Source organism: Eublepharis macularius, chromosome 14 (assembly GCF_028583425.1).
Source record: "Eublepharis macularius isolate TG4126 chromosome 14, MPM_Emac_v1.0, whole genome shotgun sequence".
NCBI lineage: Eukaryota > Metazoa > Chordata > Lepidosauria > Squamata > Eublepharidae > Eublepharis > Eublepharis macularius.
In genome coordinates, this window is record NC_072803.1 from 21,584,464 (window position 1) to 21,602,679 (window position 18,216).

An 18,216-nucleotide genomic window follows, 5' to 3' on the forward strand; every position below is an offset into this window, starting at 1 on the left:
AAGATCTAGCCCAAAGTGGTGAAGTGAGACATGCCAAGCTGTAATACGGCTAGTTCTGTGAAACAATATTCAGAAGTATATAGAAAAAAAATAATGGCTGCATATGACACAGTTACAATTGGCCAGAAACAGCATTAAATCTATGCCAGCAATCAGCTGTGGTGTGAACATGACTGACAGTCATAGCAAGAGCATTCAAAAGGACCAGGGATATTGTACCCTGCATGCCTCCTGTTTAATCTATTAGTTATTTCATTTAAAACTATATTGGGGCTTTAACACACTGAGAAACTTCTCACTCTGAACAACTCTGTTCAGTGTAATTTCCTATATTTGACTATTTTCATTAGGGAAGTGAGGTTAACGGTTAATTATAGCAGTGCCACAGAGATAATCTTGCACACAAGTGTTTTTCCTAAATTGGGTAGAAGGTAAATCCTCATATTCTTTTTCCATAACACAGAGATTTCACACTCCTATATGAGAATATGTTATGAATTAAAGTAAGAAACAGACAGGTAAGTCTGCAACAAGAACTGATAAGATATCAAAGCAATGTGAAAACCAGCCCTTGTCCATAATTCTATGGAGCCAGTAGTCCTTTTTGGATGCTATGCTGGTATTTAACCATGCCTATTGGGACTACATTCTACCCCACAATGTTCCCAATATGCGCTGTCATCATCTCATCTGCACACTGCACCTCGCCAGATGAAATGGGAGGACTGCAGGTACACACGTGAGCCCAACATGCATGGTTGGGTACCCTCAAATGAAATACCTAAAAAGGATTCAACTTATTGCAATTCAGAGAGCGGGCTGGCACAGCTTTACACGAATGCATCCAGATTTGGGGTAGATATGGAGGCAATCCTATTCACGTTCATGCAAAAAGTAAGTCTCGGTGACATCAATGGGAGCCACTCCCAAGTAAGCATGAGTAGGTCTTCAGTCTTCATGCTATCAGCAGATCATTCATGAAAATAAAATGAGGTTCGGAGGCAACTTGCTAAGGGCCAACTCACAGCTCGTCCACTGCACATTTCAAAATGCAAGATTGTTAAGCAAAATCCATGAATAATCTAAATTTGCTACCAAGTTTCCCATCCACATGGAAACACATTAGTTATACAAGCTTGTCAACAATAACTCAAATCATCAAATACATATAAGGTTACACCCAAGTTTTCATTCCAGCCTTTTTAAAAAGGAGCAACTGTATAAGCACAAAGCACACTAGGAGGTGCTTCATTAGTGCTAAAAGACTTTTCCAAATTACTACTTCATGGTTTAATTAGTCCCATCCTCACCTAGTACCCAGTCCTACTATCACAAGGCCTGGGTTAATCACTCACACTACTATTGCTTCAGCAAACTCAATTTCCTTGACTTTGTTTTCCTTAATCCTGTAGATATATCTTTCCAGACATAAATTTCCACTACCAACCTGTTCGTTCCAGTCTATAAAGTATAAGTTCCATCCTTTGGACTTGTGGTAAATTTCAAGACACCCAAGGGTGAAAGTAATGTTTGGAAAACGACAAACTCTCCCCAGCTCTTCTGTCAATGTAAAGAAAAAATTCCAGCTGCATTTTGAAAACACTGAGAAGTACAACAGGACTCCGACTGTTCAGTTATTCTATACCCTCTCCAAAAGATGATCTTGTACAGTATCTGTGGCAATTATTTTTCTAGTAATTTCATCACAATTCTTGACTGCAGCACCTCTTGCCTCTTCGAATTCATGCAGAAAGTTTGTAGTTAATCTTTAGTAGGCCACTGCCAGAAAACTGTCCTGTTAATAAAAGTTTCAAAGGTCCACTCAGAAGTACCAAGAAATATAGGGCTTACCTCTTGCGGAGAGTTTCTTGGTGTTGATAATCTTTGCTGCATATTCGTGTCCAGTGCAGAGTTTGACACAGCGTCGTACAACTGAGAAAGCCCCTCTGAAGAAAGGGCATCAGAAAGAAAAGAGGGAAGGAGGTACAAAAGGGAGAAGAGAAATTAATGTCTGTACTTTAGGAGAATCTTACTGGCATACTTTTAGTTGTATGCTCAACTTGTCTTAACCCTTGTTGCCAAACCACGTCAGTGAATATATGTAAGACAAGACTAAATAACTCATTTACAGGAGAGAGGGAAAAAAATAGCACCAGCTAATATCAGATGGTTCACCAGGCCACAACTTCTCATAACCTGGTTACTTAGCACTTGATGACTTGCAGTCAGATAAATGAACGGTCTCCAGTGAAAAACACGGTGCACTTTCAAGGCGACAGGAAAGCTTTAGCCATGGTGTGTGATTTGTGATGGCTCACTCATACATTCAAGTTCTCTTTGATGTAAATGAATGTACTTGAATGAACCAGCAGTGGGTTTTTTTTAAGCCGCCCCTACATAAATGCAACTATACTTGCTGATGTTATTAATTTTAAGTATTGTACGTGTGTGCTGCAATGGGGAAACCATAGCCTCAGAGATCAGGGGAGCAGAGAGGTACAGAGTGCATTAGCAATGAGACGGGAGGAGAAGAGCAGAGGTTCAGTAATATAGATGTGAACCTTCACTGCTTCTTCCCCTCCCACTTCACTACAAATACCCTATGAAAGGATCTACAGGAAAAGGAGACAGCTTTTTCTCAAACTGGTATCACAAGTCACATTCAGAGTGAAGACACTACTCTAGTCTGCATTGATCTATGAATGAGAAAGCAGGTGGCAGTGCAACACGGGAAGATCCAGGAAACATACAAGTCCACTGTGATGCTTTCACAAAACATTTTGCAGATAAATTTGCTCACATCAGCAGTGACTTAGATTCCACAGTTGGGATTCTTCAATCTCAGGATACCACTGGAGTGCAGTCTGGTCCTAGCTGTATGGATGACTGGCAGCTGAGGAGGCCTGATGAAGTGGACAAGCTGTTTAGAAATTTGGGGCTCACCCTGTCTAGACTTGACCTTTCCCCATCATAGCTGTTGTTATCAAGCCAGGCTGGGTTGGCTGAGTGGGTCAAGGAGGTAATAAAAGCCCCTCTACAGGAGGGCATAGTAGTTCTGACCATCTTGAAAGAAGAGGTCATGAAAGCCCTTCTGGAGAAGGCATCCTTGGACCCTGCTGACCTAAACAACTATCACCTAGTAGCCAACATTCCTTTTGGGGGCAATGTGCTTGAGCAGGTGCTGGTGGCTCTGGGACTTAGGCAATCTTGGAGGAAACAGATTATCTAGACCCATTTCAATCCAAATTCAGACTCATTTGGATATTCATTTGAATATTTTTATCCCACCTTCCTCTTGCAAAACAAGACTCAGAGAAGAATACAAAACCTAAATAAACAAACAACAATCTAAAAAAAAATCACAATACAACTATACAACAGAAGCAGCAACCAGAAGGTGGTGCTGAGCAGCTGGAAGAACTCGGCCCCTGATGGAACAGTCTGCTCTGGCAAGCAGCAGCACAGACAGCCCCAGGGAGCATCTCCTTTTCAGGCCTGAGCAGTCAAGGGGCAGGGCTGCACAGCTTGGATCTGGGATGGAAACAGCTCCATTCACCCCAACTGATGATCTTTGCTGGGGAAGTGACAGGGAGTGGGCATCTCTGTTGATTCTCCTGGACCTCTCTACAGCGTTTGATATTATCAGCTACAGTATTGTTTTTGAAAGGTTGGCTGGGTTGGGAATATGGGATACCGTGCTTTGGTGGTTCTACTCTTACTTGGCCAACCAACTCAGGAAGGTGGCACTGCAAGACTGCTGCTTGGGTCCTTGGCATTTGTGCTATGGTGTCCCTCAGGGATCCATCTTCTCCTCCATGTATCTGAAGAAGTGAGCTGTCATGGAAAAAAGCCACTATGCCGCCTTTAACAGCGTGGTATAATAAAATATGGGACTTCTTTATTATGGAAAAGCTAGCTGACCATCTTCAGTCTTTGGACAATTCTCAGTTCCAATCTACTTTTGCTAACATGTGGCTTCCTTACCTCAATTACATACTTGATTCAGATCAAACACAGTTTCCAGATCCCATGATTCATACGATTTTGTCTATTTTTGAATAGTGTATATTAGTTGCAATCTATTGTATTGCAAAATGAGTATCTCTGTTTTTTGTTCTGTATCAGGTATCTTTATTATATACTGTAATTTGGTGTTGTTACATATTGTTCTACAGTTGCATGTGTTCATTTGTACTGTTTGATTATATTAAAAATGGAAAATAAAGTTTTTTTTTTTAAAAGTGAGCGGTGACTCACGAAAGCTCATACTCTACCACAAATTTTGTTAGTCTTATAGGTGCTACAGGACTCTTGCTCTTTCCTACTCCTATAGTCAGACTAACACGGCTACCCGTCTTGATCCTCCTCTATGTGGTTTAACATCTACATTAAACCACTGAGAGAGAGAGATCATTGGGGATCTGGAATAAGGTGCCATTAATACACAGATGACACCACCTAGCCCTACTTCTTCTAAACAGCTGAGTCAGGTGGGACTGTGGAAGCCCTGAATAGGTGCTTGAAGAAGACAATGGGATGGATGAAGACCAAAGAACTGAAGCTCACTCTAGACAAAACTGAGGTGCTGTTGATAAAGGACAAAGCTGCTTGCTTAAGGAGTGCAACCTGGAGAGGGCTGCACACCCCTGAAGGAGCAGGTTCATGGCTTGACGGTGCTGCTGAATCCTGGCTTATGGTCAGAGGTCCAGGTCTGTGTCTTGGCATATAGTGCCTTTTATCAGCATTGGCTGCTGCACCAACTACATCTGGCCACAGTGATCCATACTCTGATTACAGCTAGGTTAGATTGCCGTAATGTACTCTACGCAGGGGCTGCCTTTGAAAACAGTCTGGTCCGAATGCAGCAGCCAGGGGTCATCTGAATTGGAGGAGTTTGCCTCCACTCATACAAGCCACTTTTAAAATGAAGGCTGGTGCACCATAAACAGAAAAAAGTCCAGTAGCACCTTTAAGACTAACCAACTTTACTGTAGCATAAGCTTTCGAGAATCACAGTTCTCTTTGTCAGATGCATCTGACAAAGAGAACTGTGATTCTTGGAAGCTTATACTACAGTAAAGTTGGTTAGTCTAAAGGTGCTACTGGACTCTTTTTTATTTTGCTACTACAGATTAACATGGCTAATTCCTCTGGATCTATGCACCATAAACAGGTGACCATGTGGGGAAGAGCATAAAAACACACAAGGAAGAAAAGGGGATTCTGTTCTGTTCTACAACAGCTCACAAATTTGAAGAAGAAGTTCCTAGCAATGCATTTAACTGACGTAGTCAAAGAAGAAAGAAGGAAGCGTGCCTCCACCGCCAGTCAGCATGTACATTAGATGCCTTCTCCCCCAGGGTGTGTTGAGCCAGCTACCAAAACAGTGCCAAGCTTAGTTCTAGAAGGTTCTGAAGAAGACTCTGCACAGGCACAGAATCCCATTAGAAAAGACCACCGAGATGCAGCTGGTAAGATCCAACTCACTGACAGCACAAACAAGCTTTAGCAATCAGCATTCATGTTCTCCCAATAAACTAGCCCATAAATGTAGGACTTTGGAAATTGGTTTCATAAGATACTATCAGGATACTTAATCCTACTCTGGAGCTTTCAAGAATCACAGTTCTCTTTGTCAGATGCATCTGACTAACCAACTTTACTGTAGCATAAGCTTTCAAGAATCACAGTTCTCTTTGTCAGATGCATCTATAGCTTATGCTACAGTAAAGTTGGTTAGCCTTAAATGTACTATTGGACTCTTTTCTATTTTGCTACTACAGACTAACATGGTTAACTCCTCTGGATCTATGCACCATAAACAGGTGACCATGTGGGGAAGAGCATAAAAACACACAAAGAAGAAAAGAAAGGGGGTTCTGTTCTGTTCTACAACAGCTCACAAATTTGAAGAGAAAGTTCCTAACAATGCATTTAACTGACGTATGAAATTGGTTTCATAAGATACTATCAGGATATTTAATCCTACTCTGGTGCAGGATAGTAAGCTGGACGCCTCCTGCTGTTCTAGGAGTCACAAAGAGTGGCAATGACTTCAGGGTCTATTTGGCCCTCAGTCCCCAAGAGCTGTGTCTTACTTATTCCACAATTCCAGCCAGTAGGGAGGTTGTTGGACGTAACTGTATTGATTTCAAGCGGAAAAGAGCAAGAGTCCAGTAGCACCTATAAGACTAACAAAATTAGTGGTAGGGTATGAGCTTTCGTGAGCCACAGCTCACTTCTTCAGATTCTTCAGGTATCTGAAGAAGTGAACTGTGACAAACAAAGTCTTATAGGCGCTACTGGACTCTTGCTCTTTTTCCACTGCTACAGACAGTAGCACGGCTACCCATCGTGATCTATCTATATTGATTTCAAGTGTAAAGCTGGGAGCTAAAGGACATATTTGATTAAGCTGTGGATACTCTTGGATACACATAAAAAGAAAGTGTAAGTGGGACCCTTGGAGAATGTACTAACTGACATACTGGATTGGACCAGGGTTCATATAGTTCCAGTACTGTGATATTAACAGAGGCCAGACAGATGCCACTGGAAACTTCCAAGCATGTAAAGGTGATATTTATCCCCTATGGTTTATCCTCAGCATCTTGTTATCAAAGGCATGAGGTCCTCGGATATGATTTATATTCCAAGAGAAAGATTCAGAGCTGCAAACAAGTTTTTAATGTGTTGCAAGTGTTATAGTGTTTTTACTACATTGTTTTATGTATGCATTACACTATTTTACTTTCACTGTCTTCTAATTCTATAACCCGCCTTTTGTTTCAATGAGAAAGGCAGAGACTATAAATGAACAACCAACCAACAGAAAGTCAATCAAAGCACAGTAAGCAAGTTGATAACAGTGTCTAAAATAGGAAAACAGAAGATATTACATGTGACCATGTTCTTCTATATATAGATTTTAGGGGAAGCAAGGGAGAATACAGTCTATCAAAAAAGGGTTGGTGTTGCTGGTTACTATTGTTGTTAGTTTACTGTATTACACAGCTCAGGTGGGGGGGGGGGAATCAAGTCCAAAAAAACATTTTAACATTAAAAAACCAAGTATGAATGGAATACCTCCTATGTTTTTTCATTCCACAAATGAGTGTTTGCTTACACACACCTTTCCCTCATTTTGAAAATTAAAGCAGCAAATCACTTTAAAAGAAATTTAAAATTTCTTTTAAAAAGTGATTTTTAAAAATCATTTACAAGTACTATTGTCACATTCAGACTGCACCTTTTTTCCGTAATAGCTAAACGCCTATTATTTGAGCTATAAGGTCCAAGTAGCAGATCTGAAGTCTATATGCCAGAAGGCAGGATGAACTCTGGACATTAGGAAACCCAAGTTCTATGCTCAATACAAACTAAAGGGCAGGGTTTCATGGTAACGAAGAACTCACTCAAATCTGAAAAGCAGTTGCCTAGCATGGTGCTGTAAGATCACTGCATCACCTATTAATTCTGTGTGCCTAGCTGTCTATTTACTTACTTGCAAAATGTAATACGAATAAATAATTCATTCTTAATTGTTTTCCAAGGCAGAAGCTGGAATTAATGACCTCAACAGTTAAGGAAGTGTTCAACAATTTACATGCCAATTATATTCCAGTACTGAGTATCCAACCAGTGCTACTTGCTGCACCTTGCTTGTGCATCATCTAGGTGCCATTCACAGCTCTTCAAATGGGACAGTAGAGCAAATGCTTTAGCAATTGCTGTGCTAGACTCTACACTAACGCTTGAAGAAGAGCTGGTACTAGGTCAACCCTCATTCAGCTCTGGGCAACAAAAACCACTTAGAAACAGAAATGGTTCCTTCTTATACAGCAAAAAGGTAATAACTACAGCTCTGACTGGAAGCCGGATTGTCAACTTTTTTTCTATCCTTGATCCTGTGCTTTTAACAGAAGCTTGACATGTAGAAATCTAACACGTGGAACATATCCTAGTATGGAGACAAAGAGTTGTAGGAAGCTCCACCCACTAATGGAAAGTATTAATAATGTGACACGTAAAGAGGAATTAGATCTTTCCTAGTCTCAAAATGTCAATCCCCCTCCCTCAATCACAGAGGTATACACTGAAAAACTCCTCTGTGCCGATCAACATTCAAACAACACATACTGTGTTTACACTAGTAGTTTGCATTCCCCTCCAATAACAGTTCAGTTGGGAAAACTGAATTTGTTATCTTTCCGCCAGGCCTGCAAGACAGAGATGTTCCGCCAGGCATTTGGTGGGGGCTAGGCTGTCCTCTCGCCGGCCATACCACTGAACACCTTCCACCACCCATGCAGGAAAATGCTGTATTTTAATATTTTATACCCGCCAATTTTAATAGTGTTGATATAATGTTTTAATGTTTTTACTGTTTTAAACTGTTGTTAAACCGCCCTGAGCCTGTCTGACGGGGAGGGCGGTCTAGAAATGTGATTAAATAAATAAATAAATAAAATCTGCTAACAGTGTTAAACCTCTCACTAGATTCAGCATTGTGTACGTCTCCGGAATAACAACTTCCAGCATTAGGGTTGCCAGTCCCCTGCTAGGGGCAGGGAATCCCCCACTCCCACCCTCCACCCCCTGCACCCGCTTACCTGGCTGGCGGGGAGGAACACACCTCCCAGGGTATGCTCTCGAGCCGCGCAGCATGCTCCCAGGCCTGAATCGTGGCCGAATTGGCCTGGGTCAGGCTGCTGCAGAGTGCAGCTGTGCTCCCATGCTCTGCAGCAGCCCGATCCGGGGCCCATTCAGGCCCCTGCGGAGCATGAGAGTGCTGCCAGGGTGGCCCATGCGATGATGTCACTTCCTGGAAGTGAGGCAAGGTAAGTGCCAGGCCTCCTACCTCCTGTCCAATGGATGGGGGACCTGGCAACCCTATCCAACATCCCAGAAAGAACTGTTTATGGCCTCCTCAGATGTAGCCATCATCAACCCTTCCTTGTTTAGAGAAAAAGAATAAGCCCTCCCAGGAGAAGGAGAAATAAGTACATATGGGGAAAAATTACATCTGTTTTGTCCACATGCTGTATAAACTAGTTACTACAGCAGTGGTTGCAGATTTAATTACTTGGAGGAGGGAGGGGCTCTGTGACTACACCACACAAATCTGCATTCAATCAAATACACTAAAACAAGATGAAATAAAAAAGAAATTCCATGCTTCATCATGATATAACTGCTATGGCTTTAACCAGCAGCTAAACAATATATATGCACACTTCTAAGTGCATGTTCACCCAAGCCTCTCAGAATCACAACACAGAAAAATATCTCCAAAAAAATTTGCCTCCATTTGAAAAAGTAAAAGAAAAAAAAAAGGAAACAAAAATGGGACCTGAAGTATCTACAAACGTCAAAATATCTGACTCATGTGTAACTGTCAATTTTGTCACTATTACAAATGAGGGTTCTGGAAAGCACACACTGTTCCCAATGATTTAGCAATACTTATAAGAAAAGCTCTGTTCTCTCAGAATACCGTTACGTGATCTTTGGAGGACTGTCATTCACCAATGCATTGAAACTCTAACCACATCTGCAAGGGCTCTTTTAAACTCTTGCCATGGTATGTGCGCTTGGTGGATCTCAACCCACGTAGGTCAGACAGACCACTGAAGGTGTCCCCTCCCACATGATTCAGTGTTTTAAAGCTGTTGGCAACATGGATTGGCCTAAACACCTGGTGAGTCATAAACAAACGTTAGTAGTTGCAGGAATATAAAGTGCTGGCATGGAGCCCCTTCCACATGGCTGCAGCAGTCCAACATAGCCTGTATACAGGTGGCTTGTTCTGTCAAGCAATATGAACTACTTCCTACACTTCACCACACTACCACGAGCCACAGGTAACTTCAAGACTGTACAACTGTGATGGAGGAAGACGGGAGAAAAAAAAGTTTCAGTTTCTTACTCCTAATCACAGATGTTTCAAAGCAATGGAGTGGTGAAATGGACCACACTGGATCTCAAGCAGCACCTGGAGTGATCCATTTCACTCCTAAGGAGAAAAGGTTGCATTTCCCCCCTCCATTAAAAAGCTGTAAGAATGCATCAATAATTGTGTGCCTATCCTTTCACACAGTAAAAAAAAATATTCACAAACTGAGCATGAGATTACTTCTCACAAGCACTATCCAATTGCAAAAATCTCATGTCTTATTACTTATTTACAAATTTATACCCTGTCTTTCTTCCCTAATCAGGGTCACGACACTAGCCTACAGATTAAAAAACATACATAAGGAAAACACATCTTAAAAAACATTAAAACCGAAAAAACCCATCCTTAAAACAATTAAAAGCAAGCTAAAATACAAATATAGGAACATAAAAACAATAAAACATCTGGTAGGAAGGAGGGATCACTGAGGGAACGCAAGATGAAATAGTCTTTACCCGCTGGTGATAGCTGCTGGTAAGCAAGTCTTCCTAGGGAGAGAGTTCCACCTAATCTAAGAAGACTGGGGCACCTGAAACAGGGTCTCAGAAGACGACCGTAAAGGTCATATAGGCTCACAAGGGAATAGGTGGTCCTTCACCTATGCTGGTCTCAAGCCATGTAGGCCTTTAAAGAGGTTAACAACAGCACCCTGAATTGTGCCCGGAAACAAATTGGGGCCAAGCATATATTGGACCACACAAAAGTGATATGGTTCCTTTGACCCACTTCAGTTAACATCCCAGCTGCAGCATTCTGCACCAATTGAATTTCCAAACATATTTCAAGGGCAGCCCCCAACCACAGAGCGCACTGCAGTAATTTAATCTAGATTACACAAACCTATTGCATCTGGATAGATTGTGATTATAGTTTCAGTCACAGAAAAATCTTTAAAACTTGATATAGCATAGCAGGGCCGTTTCCAGACGGCTTACCTGGCTCCGGAACGTTGCGCCATCTTGCGGGGAAAACGCAAAATACCGCGTTTGCGCGAGTTTTGCGCAACGTCATGCGACGTCGCGCAAAACTCGTGCGAGAAAATGCGATATTTCGCGTTTTCCCCGCAAGACGGCGCAACGTTCCGGAGCCAGGTAAGCCGTCTGGAAACGGCCCTGGAAACAAAATTTAACATATGTACCATGGACAAAGACAGCTGCTTCCAAACAAAGATTTTTCCTTACATGGAACACAGAAAGCCCCAGATGAATGGCACTGTGCTCATTTCCACAACGTATCTTATGCCTACAAAAGAATTTGGGCCTTGGAAAAATGCAAAAGCCTGTAATTTAGAAATCATGGCAAATATAAGCCTGCTTCAAGACAAGTGCCCCTTTCCAATTTGGGCATCGGTTGGAGACATTTCCCAGAATGACGTGTAAGATTGTCTAAAAATTAGTGCAAGATTATATGTGCCCAGAATTATATATCATAGAATTATAATGCTGTATAAAACTCCACAAGGGAAAAAAGAAGAATGACAAAGATTACCGAAACCCAAGTAAACCACTGCATATGACTCAGCAGTGAATATGAATTTCATATACAATAAATGTTTGAAGATCTTCTAGGGCAATGAGACAGATTTCTACCTAGAAAGTAGGTTGCTCGCAGCTCCTTGGGTACTTCAGTACAGCCTCAAGGTTCTTATTAGAACCCCAGCTCTGATTTTAAAATTAGCTCCAAAATGAAGTCAAACTATAATACACTGTAATGGTCCTTTTTGAAACCACACAAAGATTTGCCTTTGGTGGTCATAACAGCTTACAATGCATTGAAAGAGATATACAACTTTCTCAACATTTATTAACTGATGTTCCAACTCATTTCTCTTTTTTTCTTGCTTGCTATTATCCCATATTTTAACATATATTTGAAACACATTGATAAAGCTTACCCAATATTACTCCATGTTGAAATGAAGTGATAAATGTATGCAATATTAAAGCACTTTAGCTATAGAGCTACTGGCAGCCATTTATTTTAAATCATCCTCTATAATAATAATAATAATAATAATAATAATAAAGTAGAGTCTCTTGCATGAGTGTTCAAGCAAGAAAACGTTTTTGCCTACTGGGGGGAAACGTCCCAAGTCCTATGCAGAAAAATTGAGGGTTTTTATAGACATAGCTTTTCATTGCCAATCCCAAACTGTCTGGAAATCAAAGACGGGGAGGGGCTCTGGTTCAGTGGCAGAGCGTCTGAAGTAGGTGATGTGCAACCCTGGAGACCCTATGTGAGACCCTGAAGAGCTGCTGCCAATCTGAGTAGAGGAGGGGTCCCCAACCTTTTTGACCTAAGGGCCCCTTTGGAATTCTGACACTGTATGATGGATGCAGCAACAACAACAACAAAACAACAACAACAAGGCTGCTACAAGAGGTGGAACCAACCACAAAATTCACAGGAAGTGAAGCATAAAATGAACATATTGTTTAAAAATATTTTCTTGCACGGTGAAGAGTGCTGTCAAGTCATAGCTTTTTTTTACTTTCTATTTTTGAAAACAGTTTTTATTTTTTTTAGAACAGATAACTTTTAACTATTAGATTACAAATTTAACTGCTTGTTACAAGAAAAATAAATAATAATAAAATAAAAACAAGTAGAGAGGTACTATATACAGGGGGGAAAGTACTTACAATATTTTCATTAATAAAGTAAGCATTTATGGGGATTAGAGCTTTAAGGGTATCCTACACTCAAGTGCAGAGTCCCTGATATTTAAGGAGTCTGTTGGATATGGTTTACTCCATTTGGTTTCCTGGCTGATCATAGAGTTCAAAAGTTTGTAGTTGCTCTTGTCAAGAGGTTGAATAAAAGATTATTAAGTCCACTTGCTAAAATGAATAGATATTTTCTTTTATGCAGTTATAATAGCCATATCCCTAGCTAATAAATGTTATTAAATTCTCTGGTCCTTCCAACAAGTCAAGTTCAAACGATCCCCCCTTCCCCTGTCACCATCTTGCTTCTATCCCTCTTACAGTTATATGCATTACTATTATCTCTATGGAAAATAACATAAAACAAACAATCATTCCTCCTGGGTCCAGCCTTACAAAATAGGTTGGAAATGTACAGGACTATGGGCTCTATTCCTGGGGGGGGGGGGACACTTAAAAGGGGGGAAATACTGAAAGCCACAGACCTACAGCCCCCGCCCTAGCACCAACAGATACATTATTTAAAGATTGCCAAAGGCACAGCTTCAAAAATAGTTTGAGAGTAATTTGGAGTCAGCCATTTTGCTGAACTCTAGGATTAGATTTCCTCTCTTTGCCAATCATTTTAGAGATTTTCAAGTCCTTTATTGCAAGTTTCACAGATAAGTCAGGTAAAGTTTTCAGAGTGTAGTTAATAGAGTTTGTCCTTCTGCCAGGTCTCAAGCGTAGTACAGGGTTCCCTTGTGAAGCACAGACAATTTTGCACACGATCCATCCAACCCATCTGTATTTGATACTAGGTCTCAATAAAATGTTAGTTATAGGCTTTAGATTGCGACACACTTGCAAAGTTTCTGATGGGAGGTCTTGATAAACTTGTATTTCTTTATCATGGTACATTAAATAGCCTTGCTTACAGGCTTCTTGCAAAGTTTTTTCTTTAGATCTGCAGCCCTGAAAACACACCAGTATGTCCCTTGGGATCTGCATTCCTTTTGGCTTGGAGGGACCCAGTCTATAGGCTTGCTCAATGCTAGGGGCAATGCCCGCTTGTAATCAAACAAGTTCTGCCAGCCATGAAGAAATAAAGATAGACTAATAAAGATAGAGACTCTCCTCTTTCTCTGGTAGACCCCTAAATTTTAAATGTTTCGTTTTAAGTTGTGTTTCTAATTCAATCATCTTAGCAGTTAACTTGTCTTCCACTGTCTGGATTTCTTTTATTTCTTCCTGTAACGTGAGCCCTAATTCTAGGGCTGTCTCTGCTGTTTTTGAAACCGCAGATATAGAGACTTTGATGTCTTTCAATTGTTTGATTATGGGCTCCAAAAAGCTGTTTATTTTTTCAGCTAGATTTGCAGAGATTGCATTTATAATTCTCTTCTCCACTTCTTGGAGAGAGTCTGCAAGTTCCTGCTTCATCAGCCTGTCTGAATGGGAGCCCCGCCCCACCATTTTAGAGTCCTTACCAGGAGAGAGATCTTTGCTAGTTTTTTGTTCTTCCAACGCAGAGTAAGTTCTCACTGTCATAGATTTTGACTGGGAAGGCTTTGCTTTACCTGCTCCTGTCTTTGCCATCATTTGTATGTGCAGTCTGGCTGTTTATGATTGTTTTGGCCACAGTCGAGGACCAAAGCTTCAGCAAGGAGCATCCGCCATATTTCGCATGGTGCTCTCCTTGCCCCATCATAGTTGATTTATGGCAACCTCTCATTGGAAGAGACTAACAGAGATAGTTTGCCACTGCCTGCCTCTGCAATCCTGGTCTTCGTTGGAAGTCTCCCATCCAATTACTAACCAAGGCTAACCCTGTTTATATTCTGAGATCTGATGAGTTTGGGCTTGCTTGAGCTATCCAGGTTACAGCATTTTCTTGCACATATACAGCTCATCTTTGGTCATACAATGAAAATCCTTGTGCTATGATGGCAGCTGCTGCCGAATCAACATTTAAAAATCTGCACAACCAATCAGAAGCTCTTCTGGGCGAAAATCTTACCTGGCCCCGCCCACTTTTTAAAAACACTTTGCAGGCACCATGAAAGGTGTCAATGGATGCCATGGATGCAAAGATGACCATCTCAGTGCTCTACAAGAGTGAACAGTCAGCGGGCAGCACTAAGTCTCATAAGCATCTTTTTGAGCCATGATCTTATTGGTTCAACTCAGAGAGGTAATAAACCCTTTTGGCTGACCATTGGCTGATGCAGAGGAGGCTGATGCCTAGCTTCCTCCTCTGCATCCTTTATCTCCCCAGTTGGGAAATATCAGGATACTCTTTTGCACATCACAACAAGCTGCAGGAAAGACAGATGCAGATCTTGCATTTCTACATTCTGCTGCATGTTGCCTCATCCAAAATGAGAAGTCCCTGCATGTTGCCCCATGCTTGGGGCAGATATTCAACCTTTTTTTTTTTTATCCTCCTCTTCCTCCAAAGAGTTTAGGGCAGCAGTTAGTGTACAGCCCATGCGTCTTCATGCAGGGAAACAAGATTGTTTCCTTTTTAGAAAAAAAGAATGTGCAGCAAAAAGCAGAAGCTCAAGACTCTCATGTGGCTGATTTTCTGCTACTTATTATAATATGTGAAAGATCCCAGATCCTTTGCTAAAAGACACACACAATGCACAGAGGCACAGAAACAAAGGCCAGAGGAGTACCTCTGGAATGTCCATGGAGGTAAATATGTGAAAAATGCTACATCAGAATTAATTGTCAATGTAGGTATCACAACCCCTTATTAATAAAGCTGCAGTGGTTGCTCCTGGGAACATAAAACACTGCCAGTAATATCCACATGCAAAGCCGTGTAACTGCAGCCCTGTAAAATCGTGCAGCATAAACAGACATTCCCAATTCACAGGCCACTAAAGCTCACAACCAAGCCTTAATCCATGGGCTTCTTTTCCATCACTGTGCTTGAATTCATTGGATGGCCTTGGACAAGAAAAGCTTTGTTCAGCCTTGATTCCTGACCCGTTAAATAGGAAGTCAACTGCTTCATAGGCTGTTTGCAATGTTCCCCCCTCCAGAAATTACCCCCTAGTCAAGAAGACTAGATTACATATCTTATCTGTGCTTCTTTGAGTTAGGGGATGTCTTTTGCAATCAAAATATTTTATGCTGTACATAAAATTCAAAATATATAAAAATGGAAGAGGTGTAATGAATGCTCAAACGTCTTTTCAGCAAAATTAAAGGGACTTTAAAATGCTTTACTTTGCATGCCACGGGGCAGATATTCAACCTATTTTTTTTTTATCCTCCTCTTCCTCCAAAGAGTTTAGGGCAGCATAGAAGGGTGTCTTCACCCCCTTATTTTATACTCACAACCACATGAGAGAGGTCAGGTAACAGGGTGACGGGCTTAAGGTCACCCAGTAAACTTTATGGTCGAGTGGGGATTTGAACTCAAGTCTACATGCTTCCCTGCTCTAATCTCTACAGTGACCCAGTTTTTTTTATTGCAAGTTTAAAATATTTTGTTGTAAGCTGCCCTGGGAGAAATGGTGGCATAGCAATGAGTGAACAATGAAGAAGAAGGGGGGCCACACCAAGTCAAGTCAAAACGAAGAAGTAACAGAAATTGGTGCAAAGAGAAAATTCTTTAATGTTGTATACGCATTTCGCCTCAGCTTCGTCAGGGGGATCTTCAGAATTCTCCTGGACATCTATTCTCTGTGTGCACTGATTGTGCATTCACATTTCGATGGGGAAGGGGGAGAAGCAGGGGAAAGATCATATCAGATCTGCGATAGGGGTTCCTGTTATTGCAAGTCTGAATCATCTTTTTTGGCATCTACCAATTCATATCAAAGAACATAAGGAACCGCTATAACACGGCTTCCCATCTGTCAATCTGCCCTTCTACCCCAAAATGTTTCAGTATGGGTTAATTCTGTTCCTTGTTCTACTGTTACAGCTGTCAACAAAACCCAAAAGGAGCTTCAGAGCCCGTTAAAGATTAACACTGATTATGGCATAAGCTTTTATAGACTACAGCCTATTTCTCAGAGGATGCATGAAGCTGGCAAGTATGTATTTATTTTAAATATTCCTATCCCACAACTCTCAATCAAGTTGGTTTTTTCGGGCATCTCACAACAGAACCAAACACCAAAAGATTAGGAGACAAACAGCAAAACAGATTGAGAGGCAAACAGCAAAACCACTATCAAAAATCCTAAAAGGGTCAAAAACAGCATGCTAATTTTAAAAGCAGCAACGGAGAGGTAAAAATAAGCAGCATAAATTACCTGACAATAATATATTTTAAATTCAGCGGCTTAAGAGCAGCATTGACAACAGAATGGATCACAAAACAATCAGGTAACATACATAGGGAGAGAAAAACTGCTCATGGCGGTCCCCAATGGCCTCCAGTGTACAGCATATGACATTTCTATGCAAAGCTCAGATGTGTGTAAGATACACAGTGCAGTGTCCATGCATAACAGCAGTCACAGATGATTAGTTAGTTTAGCAAAATTAGTAACGCTGTATCAACACCTGTAATGGGTAAGAAAATTGGTAGCAATTAAGACCTAGATGAATATGATCAAACTTCCAGATAAATTATAGTTTTAATTGTGTGTGTGTGTGTTATCGTTGTTTTTAATACTATGTATTTCAAGTTTGTTTTAATGTTTTTGATTGTTCACTGCTTTGGGGTGGACCTCCAGATGGGTAGAAAGGGAACATAAAATATTTTAAATAAAATAAATAAGTAGTTCAGCAATTTCAAATTGGTGTCTCCTTCTGAAATTGTCACTGGTATACTTCGCCCCTCCAGATTTTTGCTTGTAGTACTCAGTGCTCCAGTTGGTTCACATTGACTAGAATCAAACATTCATTATAAAGCACAGGAAAGCCAAAAGTGAATTGTAAATCAACATCCCTGCACAGTCACAAATTGTTTGAGAAACTTGATAAAAGCACCTTTCTGCATGGGGGTGGAGGAGATTGCTTTAAGTGGCATGTTTGAAATTAGTCATAGACTAAATCTTCTTTCAAGTGTTAGGCATCCCAACTTTCTCCGGGGATGCATTTGCATGAATAAGGCAACAAACTCTTGGGCCCTTCGCAAATACAGCTACACAGGAGTTATTTCTGTTAATATAAAGTTCAAAGAACATTCTACTGTGTTCCTGAAAACTGCCACAGAGAATATGCAGCTGCACCCATTAAGCGCCCAAATTGCGTTTTATATTCTCCTGGAGAATGCATTGCCCAGGAACAGGCAGGAGAAGCCACAGATTGCATGAATCAGCCCACAGAGTATTTTTCAGCCCTCAGAACTCTCTGCTCTGTGTAAGCCATTGACCATGACCTTTGACTGTTGTCCAGCTTTACAGTTCTGCAACTTCCAAACCAGCATTTGTATCTTTTTAAAAAAAATTAAACTGTCACAAAAAAGCCCCTCCCCAATTTGTCCAGAAAGCAAACAATCACAAAAACACCAGAGACAAAAGCACAAACCCTTAAGCCATATCTGCATCTGGAAGCTGCATGACTCGGTATTGTGCCAACAAGAGACCTTTAACGCTGGCAGAATCGTACGTGTTCTGCTAAAGCAGAAACAACAAGCGCATA

The 18,216-nt window shown here is 41.0% G+C and overlaps 1 protein-coding gene across 5 annotated transcripts in view; it reads right to left on the reverse strand.

Moving 5' to 3' along the window:
- CAMK2B (calcium/calmodulin dependent protein kinase II beta) overlaps positions 1–18,216 on the reverse strand; it is a 205,070-nt gene that overhangs the window by 156,243 nt on the left and 30,611 nt on the right. For all 5 annotated transcript variants that reach the window (XM_054997388.1, XM_054997386.1, XM_054997387.1 and 2 more), the window contains exon 2: positions 1,852–1,946. In XM_054997388.1, the coding sequence (XP_054853363.1) occupies positions 1,852–1,946 (95 nt within the window). The remainder of the gene's footprint in view (positions 1–1,851; positions 1,947–18,216) is intronic.